Source organism: Sceloporus undulatus, chromosome 1, assembly GCF_019175285.1.
Source record: "Sceloporus undulatus isolate JIND9_A2432 ecotype Alabama chromosome 1, SceUnd_v1.1, whole genome shotgun sequence".
Taxonomy (NCBI): Eukaryota; Metazoa; Chordata; class Lepidosauria; order Squamata; family Phrynosomatidae; genus Sceloporus; species Sceloporus undulatus.
Genome location: NC_056522.1, coordinates 249,415,282 through 249,431,405, shown reverse-complemented (window position 1 = coordinate 249,431,405; position 16,124 = coordinate 249,415,282). Strand labels below are relative to the sequence as shown.

Here is a 16,124-nt window from a genome sequence, read left to right as displayed (position 1 = left end):
CCTGGGGAAGGCTAACCTATATCACTGAGATTAACAGGCAATGCATTCAAGTAAGCAACTAGCCACAACCAAGGTTGGTGAGAGGGAGAAGAGCTGGCAAACAGATCAAATAGCCAGGTTTGGAGGTAGATGTTGCGAGATACTGCAAGAAGACGTAGTAGATCTACAGGCTTATCATGGTTGCAATCTGGCTGTGTAAAGAATTAGATGTCACCATTTGATGGATTAGCAAAGAATGCCATATACATGATTCAGTTCCATATTTTCTTCATATCACTATCCAAATTCACCTGGAATAGCCGGTAGGCATGATCCTCATTCATATCCACATTCATCATCCTAAGCAAGTGCTGCACCTCCTTGAAGTTCATGCGTCCATCCTTGTCTTTATCAGCTTTCTGGAACCAGTCACAGATCCATGTGCAGCAGTCCAAGATGTAGGTTAAGGAAAAGAGAAGTTTTCAGCAGAGCTATGTCTTCAAAGCATAAAATAATCTAGTCATAGTATACAAGCCTACCCAAATGTTGCCAAGTTAAGAAGCTTGTGAAATCTAGCATGTTACCTTGTAGCTATCCTTCCCAACATCTATTCCCCACTGCCAATTTCATCTTGACGGTTGACCCAATAGCATGGACGCAGGATAGCTGCATGGGCGAGAGAAAAATCTTCATCCAATAAGTACAACTTTATATATGGGGTTTTACCCCCATCCATAAATTTCATTTATGGAAAGGGCAAATCCTTAAATCTTTCCAGAATTGGTATCAGCAGTTCTATGTTACCTAGGGTATATAAAATAAAGGGTTGGAAAGAACTAATGCCTAATGGGATCATGAGAGACAAAAGGCAACTGAGGCAAGATATGCTTGTATGCTGTAGGCGGTTACTTCAGGAGGAACTATGGCATAAGAAATTAATTGATTGGGAAGTACCACAAAAAGAAGTAATTAAATGAAGACAGCTAAAACTGTGAAGAGTGTAAAGAGAAAGATGCAAAAGCTATAGGAGGACAATACCATAATATAGGAACATAGTTTTTTATACATTGTCAGATCATTGTTCAACCTAGCCCAGTGTTTTCTACATGCTGGCAGAAAGTCCCTGAAGTTTCAGACATGAAAACTTCTTTCTCCAGTCCTACCTAGAGATAAAGATGGGAAGACCTGGGGAAAAAACAGGAAAAGGGGTGGTTTTTTTTTGGGGGGGGGGGGACACTGTATTTTCCTTTTTTTCCCTGAAGCCTTTTTTGTTTATTTTTACAAAAAATTGGGGAAATTAAAAAAAAGGCAAAAACCCAATTACAGAATGTTTTATTTCAGTATGATGAATAAAATTTTCAAGAGAAGGTGTTCATATATTCTCCAAATCATTTCTAAAAACTACATACAAAATCTGATTATTTTAATTTCTGTGCACTGAATGAGGATAAGCAAGTCCTAGATTACAAACTGAACTCTCTAATGCAAGAGCAAGATGCATTTCTTTCTTTAAGCGGCACTGAAAGAATCTGGTCTACGTTTGGGAACACTCACACTAAATCAAGAAAGGGTAGAGAAGGGTAGAGAAGCTTCTTTTAATCCAGGTACACCTTCAGATTTTAGAAGTTCATGATCCTGTAATGATAACAGAGCAGAAGCAGAGACTGAAACCGATACTGATAACCAGGACTGCATCCACACTGCAGAAATAATGCAGTTTGACACCACTTTAACTGCCATGGCTTAATGCTATAGAATTTAGCCTTCTGTGTCAGAGAGTTATGATGCCACAACAAACTACAATTCCCAGGATTCCCTAGCATTGAGTCATGATAGTTAAAGTGGTGTCAAACTGGAATATTTCTGCAGTGTGGATGCAGCCCAGAGTTTGGAAAATGAATCTGATTAAAATTCATGCCTATTAATTGAATCTTAGTACCTTCCACACACTTCTCTCCTGACCCCCCACCCCCAATTCTTTTTAAGGGAATGGATGCTTTATGTATATTTGATACTGTGGAGAGGAAATATAATTTTTTTTATTACTAATGTTGATGATTTCTTCTGTGTTTTTTTAAGTTGTTTTTTTTTTGCCTGCTCCACATAAACTAGCAAAACCAAAGTTCAGTAGATTATTACTCCATTTGTTACAAATATATATTTTTTAAAAATAAAAGTAAATTCTATTTACAGTAACTGTTTGAATATACCGTATTTTAATATACCAATTGTGATAATTTTATGCCAAATCAAATAGTTCATAGTCATATTTTATGTTCTTAAAGTAACAGAGTAACTTTAAAGTAACTTTCAATCTGTAAAAAGTGCTAATTTTTGCATTTTAAATTTTTTTCCAAAAATTACAATTTTTTCCTGAAAAAAATGGGAGGAAAAACTGTTTTTTTAAAAGTGACTCCAAAATTTTCAGAAATTTTACATCTCTGTTTAGAGATACTAGGAACTGAAACTGGAAACTTTTGCATGCCATGAAGCTATATCCTGAGAGATCCAATTTGGTGTAGAGACTAGGACTTTAGAGAGCAGTGTTCAAATCTTCACTTGGCCATGGAAACCCACTGTGTGACATTGGACAAGTCACACTTTCTCAGCCTCAGAAGATGGGGGGAATCATCTGAAGCAACTTGCCAAGAAAACCCCGTAATTGGTTTGCCTTAGGGTTGCCGTAAGACAGTAACAAATTGAAGACACTACCACCAACAAACTATATCCTTTCCTTACATTGTATACAGTATTAAGAAATTATGACATGTAAACATGATCAGATTTTCTTTTGGATCCAGACTTAGAAATATTTAGAACAGACTCATTGAAATCAATGGGACCCAACTTTAGTGCAACTTCCATGTTTTTCAGTGGGGCTAGCCTGCATTGAGATCCAATCCAACATCCCCTTTTGTGGAAAAAGGCATAGGAGAAAAGTGAACAGTGGATGACTATATGCAAGGATATTGATCTATCTTCTCCCTCTGATCCATGTTAGTGACAATCTCCACAAGGCGCTGCAGGCCTTGGATCCAACACTGAGCTTCCTCTGCTGAGCCAGCAATTAGGTCCAGGTTGTTACGACGCCCATGGAAGACAACTGTGAAACAGCACTCCGCTGGGAATTCCTCAGCTAGACTTTGCAGTACCTCTGACTGGTGCCCCTCACGCACCGTCTCCACATCACTCACTGAGACTTGGGAGAGGATAACAAGGAACAATTAGCCATTGTGAAGGAAATTCAGATTATGTTACAGAAATAAGCCTTGACTTCTCAGGTTGGTCCCCATAGGGAGTAGAAGCATCATTAGCTAGCCACTCATTTATTTATGGATTTGTTTATTTAGCGCTTCTCTTACAGCCATCCATCTGCTCTTATACTACCTAAGCAGAGGAACAGTGTCATTGGTGTTTATCAGACGAGCTCTTAAAGAGGTACTATTCCAGTGTGACTCCTCTAGCTGCCTCCTGTTGCATGCTGGGATTGGCAGTTTTAAGGAGGGGTATTTAGAATTCTCAGGCAGAGAAGTTCAGCTCCTTAAAACTGCCAATCCCAGCATGCAACAGGAGGCTGCTAGAGGAGTCACACTGGAATAGTAGCTCTTTAAGAGCACAGTGTGATAAACATCATTGGTGCAGGTTAGGTGCCACAGAACAAACAACTTAGAGAGATCATAGAATCATGGAATCATAGAACGAAGAGAAATATTGTTGGGTTTTTTTGTTGGATCAATAGTGGAATGTAGCAAACAAACAAACAAAAAAATGAAAGTGTGGACAGCATAAGCCAACAGTGATAACAATTTTAGTTGAAGGCAAGACTGCTTTGCCCAGCAAACCACCATCCTGAGGAAGTCACAGCAGCAGAGCAGAGGGTTCAGAGAAATTCCAAGAGGACATAAAATGTGTCTGGATAACAAATAGAAGCACCCATTACTCGTACTGCAACAGACTGTGCAACACACAGAAGAAGGACATACAACTTCACTGCTTACAATAAAAATATCTAAATTCAAGAGCTTTGTAGTATACACTCTCATTATATTACTGAATATCAAAGTCAACATCATTCACACTATAGTATTTCCAATTTCTGTGTATGGTTAAGAAAGATCAATAGTGAAGAAAGGTGACAAGAGAATCAAGTCATTTAAAATGTGGTGCTGGAGGAGAGTACTCTGGACACCATGGGCTGCCAAAAAAACCAGTTAAATGGGTCTAAGAACAAATAAATAAACTCTCATGAAAAGCGAAAATTACTAAACTGTGGCTATCTGACATAGGACCTTATCATGCTTAGAAATGGGATTTAAAAGTAGAAAGAACTTGCAAATGCAGGATGTTTCTTCCAAACAGCAATAACGCGAAAATAAAGAGAACAGAAAATGGACAAAACTGACACCTTTTTACTTTCAGGAACTTCCCAAAAGTAAAAAAAGTGTTGTTTTTGTCCACTTTCCATTTGCTTTATTTTCGCGTTATTGCAGTTTGATGCAAATGCGTCTGAAAAGCTTCCCACATTTGTGAGTTTTATCTACTTTTAAAATCCCGTTTCTGAGTGGGATTTGTGTGTGATAAGGTTCATAGGAGTTTATCATATCAGACATGTCTGTAGCCCAAACGTCATCAAAACAAGGTGGAAGTGTCCATGGTGTGATTGCGCCTGGTGCTACTGAAGGGAAATGGAACTGTTTTCGTCATGGAATCGCCAGGGAATCATCAGGAAAACAGCCTTTTTCTTATTAACGGATTAAATCGTTAATAAGAAAAGGGCTGTTTTCCTGATGATTCCCTGGCGATTCCATGACGAAAATGCTTCCGCTTCCTTTCAGTAGCACCAGGCGCGATTACACCATGGATGCTTCTGCCCCATTTTGATGACGTTTGGGCAATAGAAGTGCCTGGTGTGATAAACTCCATAGTGGTTTGCACACTGGATTTTGACTCTGGAGACCAGGGTTCAATTTTCTGCTTGGGAATGAGTGACCTTGGACAACTCCCATGCTCTCAGCTTCAGGAGAAGGCAATGGCAAACTTCCTCTGAACAAATCTTGTCAAGAAAACCCCATGATAGTTTCACCTTAGGGTCACCAAGTCAAAAACAACTTGAAGTTACACAACAAAACAACAACAACAAATCTTTAGACAAATCATGGAATGCCATGACTCAAAATGATAATGCTTGTTAACGCTGAAGGCAGTAGGAAAAGAGAAAGACCATATTACCGGTAGATAGACTCAACCAAGAAAACCATGGCTCTGAGTTTGCAAGACCTGATGGCTAGAGTTCCTTGAGGTCTGCCATTCATAGGGTTGTCATCAGTCAAAGCCAACTTGATGGCAATTGACAAGTATACATAATTCTCCTTGATAAAGAGGTTGCAATATTTTGAATCATTGGGGAGGGGGTAAAAGATACTTTGGTAACCAAAGTGTAAATTGTGAATTTAAATAAAACCTTACATAGTTTTATTTAAAAATGAAGTCACCAGCAATTGATGTCTTATATTGTAGTGAGGTCACTGCTTCACTCTACTTCATAAATAGGACTACACTTACTTGCACAGCCAGATGTGACAGACAAGATCAATGTATCTCAGAGCCTATTGCCCCACTTTTCTCATACATGTAAAATGTATCTTGAAAGAATCTAAAGTTTTGAAATCAGGTGCATATGTTGATATTCGAAAATGTCTATAGCATAATACCTGGCACAACTTTAAATTAGCCTGCATGACTCTGATGCAGATCCAGAGTTATTCAGCCCAGCACTTTACTTAGTGTGATATGAAGAGCTGGGCTAAAAAACTGTGGGTTGTCTTTTAGTTCTCTCATTCTGAATCATATCAACAAATGGCATTGTTCAAACTTCATTAAGCAGTTCTGTAGGTGCCCAGCTACAATCTGAGAATACAAATCAGAGAGTCAAACTCACATGCAGATTTGGCATTGCCAGACATCTTGGATTTGTACCAAACAGTCATGCAGTCATCCTTCAACAGGAAGAACCGTTGTTTTTTCCAGTTCTTAGATTTGACCTTGCGCATCATTGTCCCCTGTTGCATCTGTTCAAGGTTCTCATCCAGTTGAATACCTGAGCAGTAGAAAAATGGGATAGCATCCCAAATCATGAAGTGGGTGAAATCAACCCAGAATGGAACACACGTCATATCAGCTCCTGTATTCAAAATATGGAATACCATCCTTAGGCCTGGCACTTCTTTATCATCTGTTTTAGGTTCATGGATATTGAGTAGGGAGCTAGCTTGTTTTCTGCTGCTCCAGAGACTAGGACCCAGAGCAATGGATGCAAGATACAGGAAAAAAGATTCCACCTCAACATTAGGAGGAACTTCCTGACAGTAAGAGCTGTTCGACAGTGGAACAAACTGCCTCCGAGAGTAGTGGAGTCTCCCTCCTTGGAGGTCTTTAAACAGAGGCTGGATGGCCATCTGTTGGGGATGCTTTGATTGAGAGTTCCTGCATGGCAGAATGGGGTTGGACTGGATGGCCCTTGTGTTCTCTTCCAGTTCTATGATTCTAAGAACAATTTTACTTTTCCAACATTTTAATTTTATTTTTGGTTAAGGGATTATAAGATTAATTGCTAATTTATTATTGTTTCATTGTGATTTTTTCCCCATTCTCTTTGGTTTTCCCTAATTTATGTACTTCTCCCTTTGACCTTCATGAGGGGAAGAAAGAGTAAGAGAACAGACAGCTTGTCTATGCTATTTAAAAGAATCCTCAGCCAGTTCAAATTGGCAGAGATTTGCCCATATGACATTCTGACCAATTCACGATGGGTGCAGGGCTTTTGGGCACCTGAGGAATTTTCTCAGGATTTTTTGTTGAAAGTTGGTCACATGCTGTTTCTGCCAAAAAGTAAAAATTCTCAAGAGACAGGAAGTTTGAGAGGCTTGTTTGCTATTCTTTAAATGATGCTATATTTGTGTGTATAACTGGGTTTTAGTATATCTGCTTCATATGTATATATTTATACCTGTATCTGTACACCTCTGATTAACTGCTTATCTTAGTTTACTTTAGAAGTTTATTGCATTGGCTTTGCTCCCATGATAGACGTGGGATGTAACTTTAAGGAGGCAGATCTTATTGCATTTCCCTGTTGCCAGGAAGTATGCAGTACATTTGCAACCTAGGTTTCTGCCACATCTTTTCAAGAATGAGAAAATCCTGTTCTTGATAACATGCAGGAGGAGCCCGGAGGAGCCCAGGTTGCAAAAAGGTTGCATACTCCTCAGAGACGGGGAAATGCAATAGGATGCACTTTCTTCAAGTTGCATCCCAGACTATTGCAGGAGCAAAGCCAATATGATAAACTCCTTCGTTTAGTAATGGCCGAAGACCAGTTTTCCTGCAGTAAAAAAAGGAGGCAGAGGAATTTCCTGGACCAAGGCAGAAATTGTGACAATGAAAGTGAAACTGTATGTTTGCAAGCCTGATGGACAGGGAGAAAAAATAAAGTGGAACAGCCATGGACATGTGGCAAAACTGATTCCGGGCAATTAACTTGTGGGCTGCCATTTCACAATGAGGCAATCTTGGAATGGAGGAAAGTATGGCCGCTTAAGCTGAATTTACCACAGTTTGACTCAATATCTGCAGTAATAGGGTAGTCAAGCCCAGGATCACTACAGATCTGGAAAGTCCAGGGAACACCTGTATTTTACGGTAAGTGTAAACAATCATGCTTTCAGTGAGTTGGGGGCAGGAGTGCAGGGTAATTTGAGAAAGCCTCACTGTTGACATCTTGACTAAGGGACATTAAACCCTTACAGCTAATTCTCCGTAAATCCCCAAAGGTAGAAGAATATACGGTACTCACGGGAACCAAGTACTAAAGTCATGGTTCTTTTCTTGTGTTGGCACAACTGTTACCTACAACACAAAAGAGAACAGAAGCAGTTGAAAGGAAAAACAATTGTAGAATAATCGTGGGCCTGACTGAACTATCTTTTCTCTTGAGGATTAAAAAAACCTAGGTAAAATCTTAAACAGCTAACAACAAAAACAACAAAAAATAAGTCTGCAATATTATATATACACTTACTTAGAAATTAGTCACATTGAATTTAATAAGACACGCTTCTTGGAAGAGATGCTTACAATTGCACTGTATTTAGTCAGATCTGGGAAGATTTGCTGGATTACAACTCCCATCATTCCTCACAATTGGCTATGCTTGCTAGAGCTGCTGGAAGTTGCAGCCCAACTGGAAGGCTAAAAAATTCCCACTCTTGCTTTAGATATACTGTATTGGCCTCCCCACTGCCAAAACCTCTCTAGAACAATAATTTCAGGCAGTTGGGTTGGGAAAGTCTCCCATCTGAAATGATGGGGGAAATTTGCTAATAAGAGTAAAGCAGCCTTCTTCAAGTTAGTGCCCACCAGCTGTACTGGGAGTACAACCATTATACCCATCTGATTGAATCCAACCGTCTGGCATGTGGTCTCACTCTCTTTCTACTGCCCTCTACCTCTCCTAGCATAATTGTCTTTTCATGATGCAGCCAAAGTATGACGGACTCAATTTAATCATTCTGGTTTCTAGGGGAGTTCTGGCTTGATCTGATCTAGAACCCATTTGTCTGTCTTCTTGGCTGTTCAATGTATTTTCAGCACTTTTCTCCAGCACCACATCTCAAATACGTTATCTTCTTTCTGTTGGCTTTCTTCACTGTCCAGCTCTCTAATCCATATATAATAACAGGTAATACGGTGGCATGGACGATCCTTATTTTAGTATTCAGAGTTATCGCTTTAGATTTTAGGATCTTGTCTAATTCTTTCATAGCTGCCCTGTCCAATCCATCTTCTAATTTCTTGACTGCATCCTCTAATCTGATCTATGTTTGATTCAAGGTATGGGAACCCTTAGACTATTTTGATTTTCTTGTTATCTATGATGATTTCTTGTAGCTCATCTATGGTCATTATTGTTATTTTCTTAATGTTCACTATTAAGCCTTCCTTGGAACTTTTCTTGTTGACCCTCTTCAGTAGTTGCTCTAGGTCTTTGTTGGTTTCCACTAGCAGTATTGTGCTGTCTGCATATATTAGGTTATTAATGTTCCTTCCTCTTACTTTCGCTCCTCCTTCCTCTGACTCCAAGCCTGTAATGTGTACCATATTTTCTGCATACAGTTTAAATAAATGGGGTGATAATATGCATCCTTGCCTGATCCCTTTGCTGATTGGGAACCATTTTGTTTCTGTTCTGGTGGCAGTGTCTTGTCCTGTATACATCAGGGCAATCTCTTTGATTTTGAAGTCTCCTCCACACAGATTACAGATATTCTATTCATCCATCATACATACACAATTTTACTGCCAGGAAGCATTTGGTTTCAGTCTGCAGTTCTTACAATGAATGGGTCTTAAATAAAGACCTCTTTAACAATAAAATATGTAATCTTAAGACAAAGGATATGCACAGTTTTAAAATAAAGCCTCCTTTATTATTATTATTATTTAGGTATTTATGGTGTTGTGGGAAAACAGCTATAAAAACATCGTCCCTACCCAGGTATTCTTCCTCTTTCCTGTGCGTCTGACAAAAATAACATCAGTAATTATTAAAATATGGTGGAAAATTCTTTTAAATTTTTATTTGAAACAAGTGCATAATAATTACACTGGAGGCTGTGCAGAAAAGAGAAATGAAAGGTAAGGCTGTCTTCCACAATTTATAATCACTGTGGACCATGACAGCTAATATAGATTTGTTAGTAATAAATTATCACTGAGAACAGAACATTCATTTCAATAGGAAAAATCAGCTTGTGCATGCATCTTTTGACTGACTGAACTAGATGAACATGGACTACACTTTCTGGAGAAAGGACAAAAAATATCTTAGTTTTGCTAACAGACATAGCAATACTTCATCTCTTCTGCTTTTGCAGCAGGTACTTAAAAACACACAAATCCAAATAGAAATGTATCACTGGAATAATAACAGCTTCAATATCATCTAATTATGGAGATCAGTTTCAGTTGATTAAAATACAAAGGTAGGACCTACAAAAATGTAGCCGTATAGAGTACTTCCATTTAGTATTCTAGCCAAACCATGCTATTTTTTAGAATGTTCCATTTGACTCCCTCCTCCATTCCTGTAGTTTTTACTTTTTTGTTTGTTTGATTGATTGATTGTTCTTGTCTTATCTCAAAATGTCACATCACATTCAGTTTTCTTGAATTTCAGTATCTGGTTTGCTTTCTATTACTTTGTGTTACAAAACATAAAATAAATAAAAATCTAGCTGCCATAATCAAACAAAAGAGAATTGTCTCCTTGTTCTTAATTTTCTGAAATTACTTAACAAAAACATCTTAGGCTCATAATTTCTAATTAAATAGTTTATAATCTGTTGCAAGGATGTTTCCAAAACCTCTTAAGTCCCTACATTGTCACCAGCAGTTTTTTTAAAGGCCTCTTCAGTTTTTATTACACTTCCAAGTAATATCAAGGACCAAACTACACATTATCTTAACTGTGTATTTTTGACTCTGAATGCAGGTAATTACTCCCTGCTCTGAACTCTTAACCACATAGATATCCAGAGCAGAAAAGACTGGATATCCCAGGCTGAAACATTAGCTGTTTTGACTCCTTACTGGTTCCAGACCCAATCTGGATTTCCCCTTAGCTGAAGTTAGTATTGAGGAAAAAGGTCCAAAAATGTAGTTGGGATTTTTACAGAAGTTATTTACAACCAATATCTTCTTTACAACTAATATCTTGACATAATTTTCTTGTAAAGATATGGCCATAGTGTCTTTTTGTCACATTTCCATCATATCTCTTTGAAAAAAAAACCACAATTCCATTTTGTGGTACAACTTGAATGTTCAGTAAAATATAATGGGTCCTTGTTATCATCTGGGGTTTGGTTCCTGGATCCCCCACCCTGTAGATATTAAAATCCGTGGATGCTCAAGTCCCATTATATATAATGGGGTAGTAAAACAGTGTCCGTTATACAATTGGCCCTCTATATCCATGGATTCTTTAGCCACGGATTCAAGCATCCATGACTTGAAAATGCTTTTTTAAAAAATAAATCCCAAAAAGAAAATCTTGATTTTGCTATTTTATATAATGCCATTGTATTTACCATGGATTTTGGTATCCACGGGGGTGTGGGGTGTGGGTGTGTCCTGGGCTGGTACCAAACCCCAGCCAATACCAAGGAGCCACTGTACAAAATGGTAAAATCAAAGTTTGCTTTTTGGAATCTATCTATCTATCTATCTATCTAAGCTGTGGATGGTTGAATCTGTGAATAAAAATATATATATGGGTATGTATGGAAAGCTGACTGAATAATAAATCCTGGATAATAATTATTTTTGCACTCACTAAAATTTCTTCTGAGTCACCAGCCTAAGACTGCCTCCTCCTCGCCTAATCTGCTCATACAAAGTCCCTGATCAGAAACACACAACTGGAACCTGGGCCTCCCCACAACCTCTTCCCGAACATCACATGCATATGATTTCATGAACTTGTTTAGGACCCAGCATCCACATTGCCTAGTATTATGATTGTATATCCACTAATTTGGAGTATGTCTCTCTGAACTCAATGGACTTACTTTTCAATAGTCATGTATAGGATTGCACTTCAATCCAACTTTGTAAAGAGATGGGCTATTCATTTGCTTACTCTGGACCAAATGCCCACACACAGCAATCCTTTTGTTAAACCCACAACAAAGACCAGAAAGAGGGAATGGAGGAAAAGACTGAAATAAGAGGGAAAAGCAGTTTTTCCCATTTCACAAACTTTGCCTACAGTTACTTAGAAGTAGATTTTTACTTGCCACAAGTACCAGATCAGTAGCAATTTTCAAATTTCCTTTAACATGTATTTAGAATTAGAAACAAACAGGAAGGATGTTTGCTTCCAAGTTATTTCGGTGCTTTCAAACTCCAAAACAGAAGTCAGTAATGATTTTTAAGACAGGAGATATCTATGAAACTGAGCTATCAGAATAAGTTTGGCATTACACATGAGCCTAAATTTACTTGCTTTTCCCAACTACAGTAGGGCCATTGATTCAATGAGATTCACCCAAGATCTGATTTACTGTTCAGCAATTCATTCAGTGAGGAGCCAACATGGTATTGCAGAACTAGGACTCTGGAAGACCAGCATTCAAATTCCTGATAAGACACAGAAACCCATTGGTGACCTTGGACAGATCACATTCTCTCAGCAGTAGAACAAGGCAATGGTAAAGTTGACCCAGTACTCTAAATGGGACAAGAAGTTTAAATGTTATGCTTTACATAGCATGTGTATTTCTGACTTTCCTAAGCAACTGAAAGTTCCAGAAAAGTCTTTCACTGGGTCAGTTTCTTTGTGAGTTGAGACAGGACTGGAGGCAAATGTAAAATAAATTGTTTCTTTACAAAGGCAGAAGGAGAGCTGACAGACGTGCAAGCACTGCTAATTGCTAAACTTATTCAGTTCCCTGAAAGGAGAAAAATGAACAGCTATAGACTGCTTCATACCAACCAGAATCTCTTTAAGATGATGCAATGTCATTTATTTCACATAATAAACTGACACACATTCATATGGCTGGGAGTATCCATCATCAGTCATCGAGTGCGATTAGGGAAGTACTTTCAGGTATCAACGAACAGGTAGGCCTACAAAGAAAGGCAATTTTATAGACACATTTATACATAGGTGTAGTGATTCAGAAAATAGCATATACTCTCAAAATAGCAATTTCAGTGAATCTTAAAATTGAGTGAAACATAGTCTTGTAATCACAAACCAGGGATATGACATGTATGGCCCTCCAGATGTTGTATTTACTCAGTATGACAGCCCTTGTTGGTTGGGCAAGAGGCCAGTAGATTCTTTTATTATTTTCTGTCCACCCTCCAGTCTTGTCCTGAGACTGGTGATCTCTTCCTCTTGAAATTAAACCATTGCTTTGAGGGCATTTCTTAATTTCTCTTGGAACCATGCTAATAAAAAAATGAATTTTTCAAATCAACAACTTTACTCAAGAAATTAAAAATATTATTGCATCTGCTAGGTGCGTACTTTTTAAAAGGTACAGCGTTCCTCACCTGCATTCCATTTTCAGTGTAAGCATAAAGGGTAAATATAAACATATCTAGAAGTGGCATGTTGCTTGTTCACTTGAAGTATATACACTTAGGAAAACCTGTTGTTGCTGTTAGTAGCAATACTAATAGTGTGTGTGTTGTTTGCCTTCAAGTAGTTTCTGATTTATGGCCATCCTAAGGCAAACTTATCACAGGGAATTTCTTGGCAAGTTTCTTTAGAAGGGGTATGCCATTGCCATCCTCTGAGGCTGAAAGACTGTAACTTGCCCAAGGCTAGTTCAGTAATCAAGGCAGCTTATAAAAGTTAAAACAAACACAGCTAAAACCTCATTCAGTTTAAAAGATGAAAGTATAATTAACCTATCAAAAATGTAAAACCAATTTAACAGATTATGTTTTTTTAATATAGAGAAAAGGCAGAGAAGAGAATTGGTACTTTGAAACAGAGCTTGAAAAGATCCAGTGTAAAATCGTTTCTCTTGTCTTGCAAATCAGGCTAGCATTCATCAACACAACTGCTCTAGTTTTAAACACACTGATTCCTATTCTTAGCATGATTGATTAGAAAGATAATTAATTCAAAGTATATTTTTGACCAAACACTTAAATATCTGTTGTTGTATGCCTTCAAGTCATTTTATGGCAACTATAAAGCAAACCTATCAGAAAAAGGATGAGTGAAGATAGGAGGAAGAAACATTAGAATCATAGAATCATAGAGTTGGAAGAGACCACAAGGGTCATCCAGTCCAACCTCCCTGCCATGCAGGAACTCTCAATCAAAGCATCCCTGACAGAGGACCATCCAGCCTCTCTTTAAAGACCTCCAAGGAAGGAGACTCCACTACACTCCCAGGAAGGAGTGTGTTCCACTATCTAACAGCCCTTACTGTCAGGAAGTTCCTCCTAATGTTGAGGTGGAATCTCTTTTCCTGCAGCTTGCATCCATTGTAGTCTGTAACCCCACTTCAATCCTTTGGGAGAGGCGGGGAAACACAAATAAATTGTTGTTGTTGTTGTTGTTGTTGTTGTTCTGGGTCCTAGTCTCTGGAGCAGCAAAAAACAAGCTTGCTGTCCTCAATATGACATCCCTTCAAATATTTAAACAGGACTATCATATCACCTCTTAGCCTTCTCTTCTCCAGGCTAACAACCTAAGATATGTAGATGACACCAAAATATTAGCAGAAGACATTCAGGAAATGGAATTGTAAATAAGGAAGGTCAAAGATGAAAGCGCAAAGGCAGGTCTGATGCCGAACATAAAGAAAACAAAAATAATGACCACAAAAGCAATACACAAATTCAGCCTAGACAATGAGGAAATTGAAATAGTTAAAGAATTAACATATCTAGGATCAATCATTAACCAGAATGGAGACTGCAGTCAAGAAATAAGAAGACTGGGAATGGAAAGGGCAACCATGAAAGAACTGGAAAAGATACTGAAGAGCAAAGACTGAACACTAAAGTCAGAATCATTCAGGCCATTGTATTCCCAATTACCATGTATGTATATGAGAGCTGGATAGTAAAGGAAGCATACAGAAAGAAAATAACCTTATTTGAAATGTGGTGCTGGAGAAAAGTATGGTACTTAGGATACCATGGACAGCCAAGAAGACAAACGAATGGGTTCTTGAACAGATCAGACCATGGCTCTCCTTCAGAGCAAACAGGACCATAGCTACACTGGGGCAACCGGGGCACTGCCACGAGGCCCCAGCCAATGAGGCCCCCAAACAGCAGTATGCCAAGATGGCGCCTGCGGTGCACAGTAGGACTTGGGAGCGTGCGAACGCTCTGCCTTATCGAGCCCTACTTTCTGCCCCAGGCCCCCAAAAGGCCTTGCTATGGGCCTAGAAGCAAAGTTGATCAAGTTGAGACTATCATACTTGGACCACATAGTGAGAAGGCACGGATCACTAGAAAAAACAATAATGCTAGGAAAGGTGGAGGATAGAAGAAAGAGAGGAAGACCAAAAACCAGATGGATAGACTCAATCAGGACGGTTATGGGCAAGGGCTTGCAGGATCTGGGCAAGGCAGTGGAGCATAGGGATTCTTGGAGATGCCTCATCCACATGGTCACCATGAGTCAGAACCAACTCAAGGGCCACTAACAACAACAATAATAATGAAATTTTCTTGGCAGAATTTGTTCAGAGTGAGTTTGCCATTGCCCTCCTCTGAAGATAAGAGAGGGGGACTTAGCCAAGGTAACCCAGTGGGTTTCCATGGCTGTGTTGGGATTCGAACCCTGGTCTCCTTGAGTTCTAATCCAACACTCAGACCGCTATGTATGTGTGTACGTACATGCCTTCAAGTCACCTGTCGACCTGTGGCAATGCCATGAATTTAACAGGGTTTTCTTAGGCAAGGAGTACTCAGTTCCTTTTCTCAGTTCCTTCCTCTGAAATACAGCCTACAGCACCTGGTATTCATTGCTGGTCTCCCATCCAAGAACTAACCAGCTGACCCTGCATAGCTTCAAGGATCAGATGGGATCTGGTGCCTTTAAGGTCTTTAGATCCTTTCAGATCACTATGCCACCACTGAAATATCTCTCCAAACATCTAAAATGGGGATGGAGAAAGGGAAAAAACTTTCCCTTGAGGTGATTGTCCTTTAAAAGATCAGATGCAGCACCTGTGCAAATTTGTAAATTCTCAATACTGTACAGCAATTCCACTTTGAAACTCTAGTCCAGGGAGATCCAAACAAATTATTGAGCAAAAATTACTTCTACAGAACAGCAGTGGCCCAATGGAACTACTGCAAAACCAACTGTCTTGAGATCTTATTTTTCAGAGAATTCTATAAACCTTCTCTTAAAGAGCCAGAAACACACTAACGTCATAAAAACAAAGATAAAATTACAGGTTGAGTCTCCCTTATCCAAAATGCTAGGGACCAGAGATGTTTGGGATTTGGGTTTTTTAAAAATTTGTTTTGCAGTACCTGAATTTGCATATACAGTGCATACATAATATCTTGGCTATGGGACCCAAATCTAAACACAA

General features: G+C 38.8%; 1 protein-coding gene across 4 annotated transcripts in view; it reads right to left on the bottom strand.

Annotated features, from left to right (window-relative positions):
* PLCD4 (phospholipase C delta 4) overlaps positions 1–16,124 on the bottom strand; it is a 62,147-nt gene that overhangs the window by 25,441 nt on the left and 20,582 nt on the right. Inside the window, exons 2-6 of one of the 4 annotated variants that reach the window (XM_042453667.1) lie at positions 12,529–12,669; positions 7,832–7,884; positions 5,918–6,160; positions 2,950–3,178; positions 291–420 (exon numbers count right to left, since the gene is read on the bottom strand). In XM_042453667.1, coding sequence (XP_042309601.1) covers positions 291–420; positions 2,950–3,178; positions 5,918–6,160; positions 7,832–7,853 — 624 coding nt within the window. In that variant the 5' untranslated portion in view covers positions 7,854–7,884; positions 12,529–12,669. The remainder of the gene's footprint in view (positions 1–290; positions 421–2,949; positions 3,179–5,917; positions 6,161–7,831; positions 7,885–12,528; positions 12,670–16,124) is intronic. The other 3 variants (XM_042453681.1, XM_042453661.1, XM_042453674.1) reach the window with 3 other exon arrangements.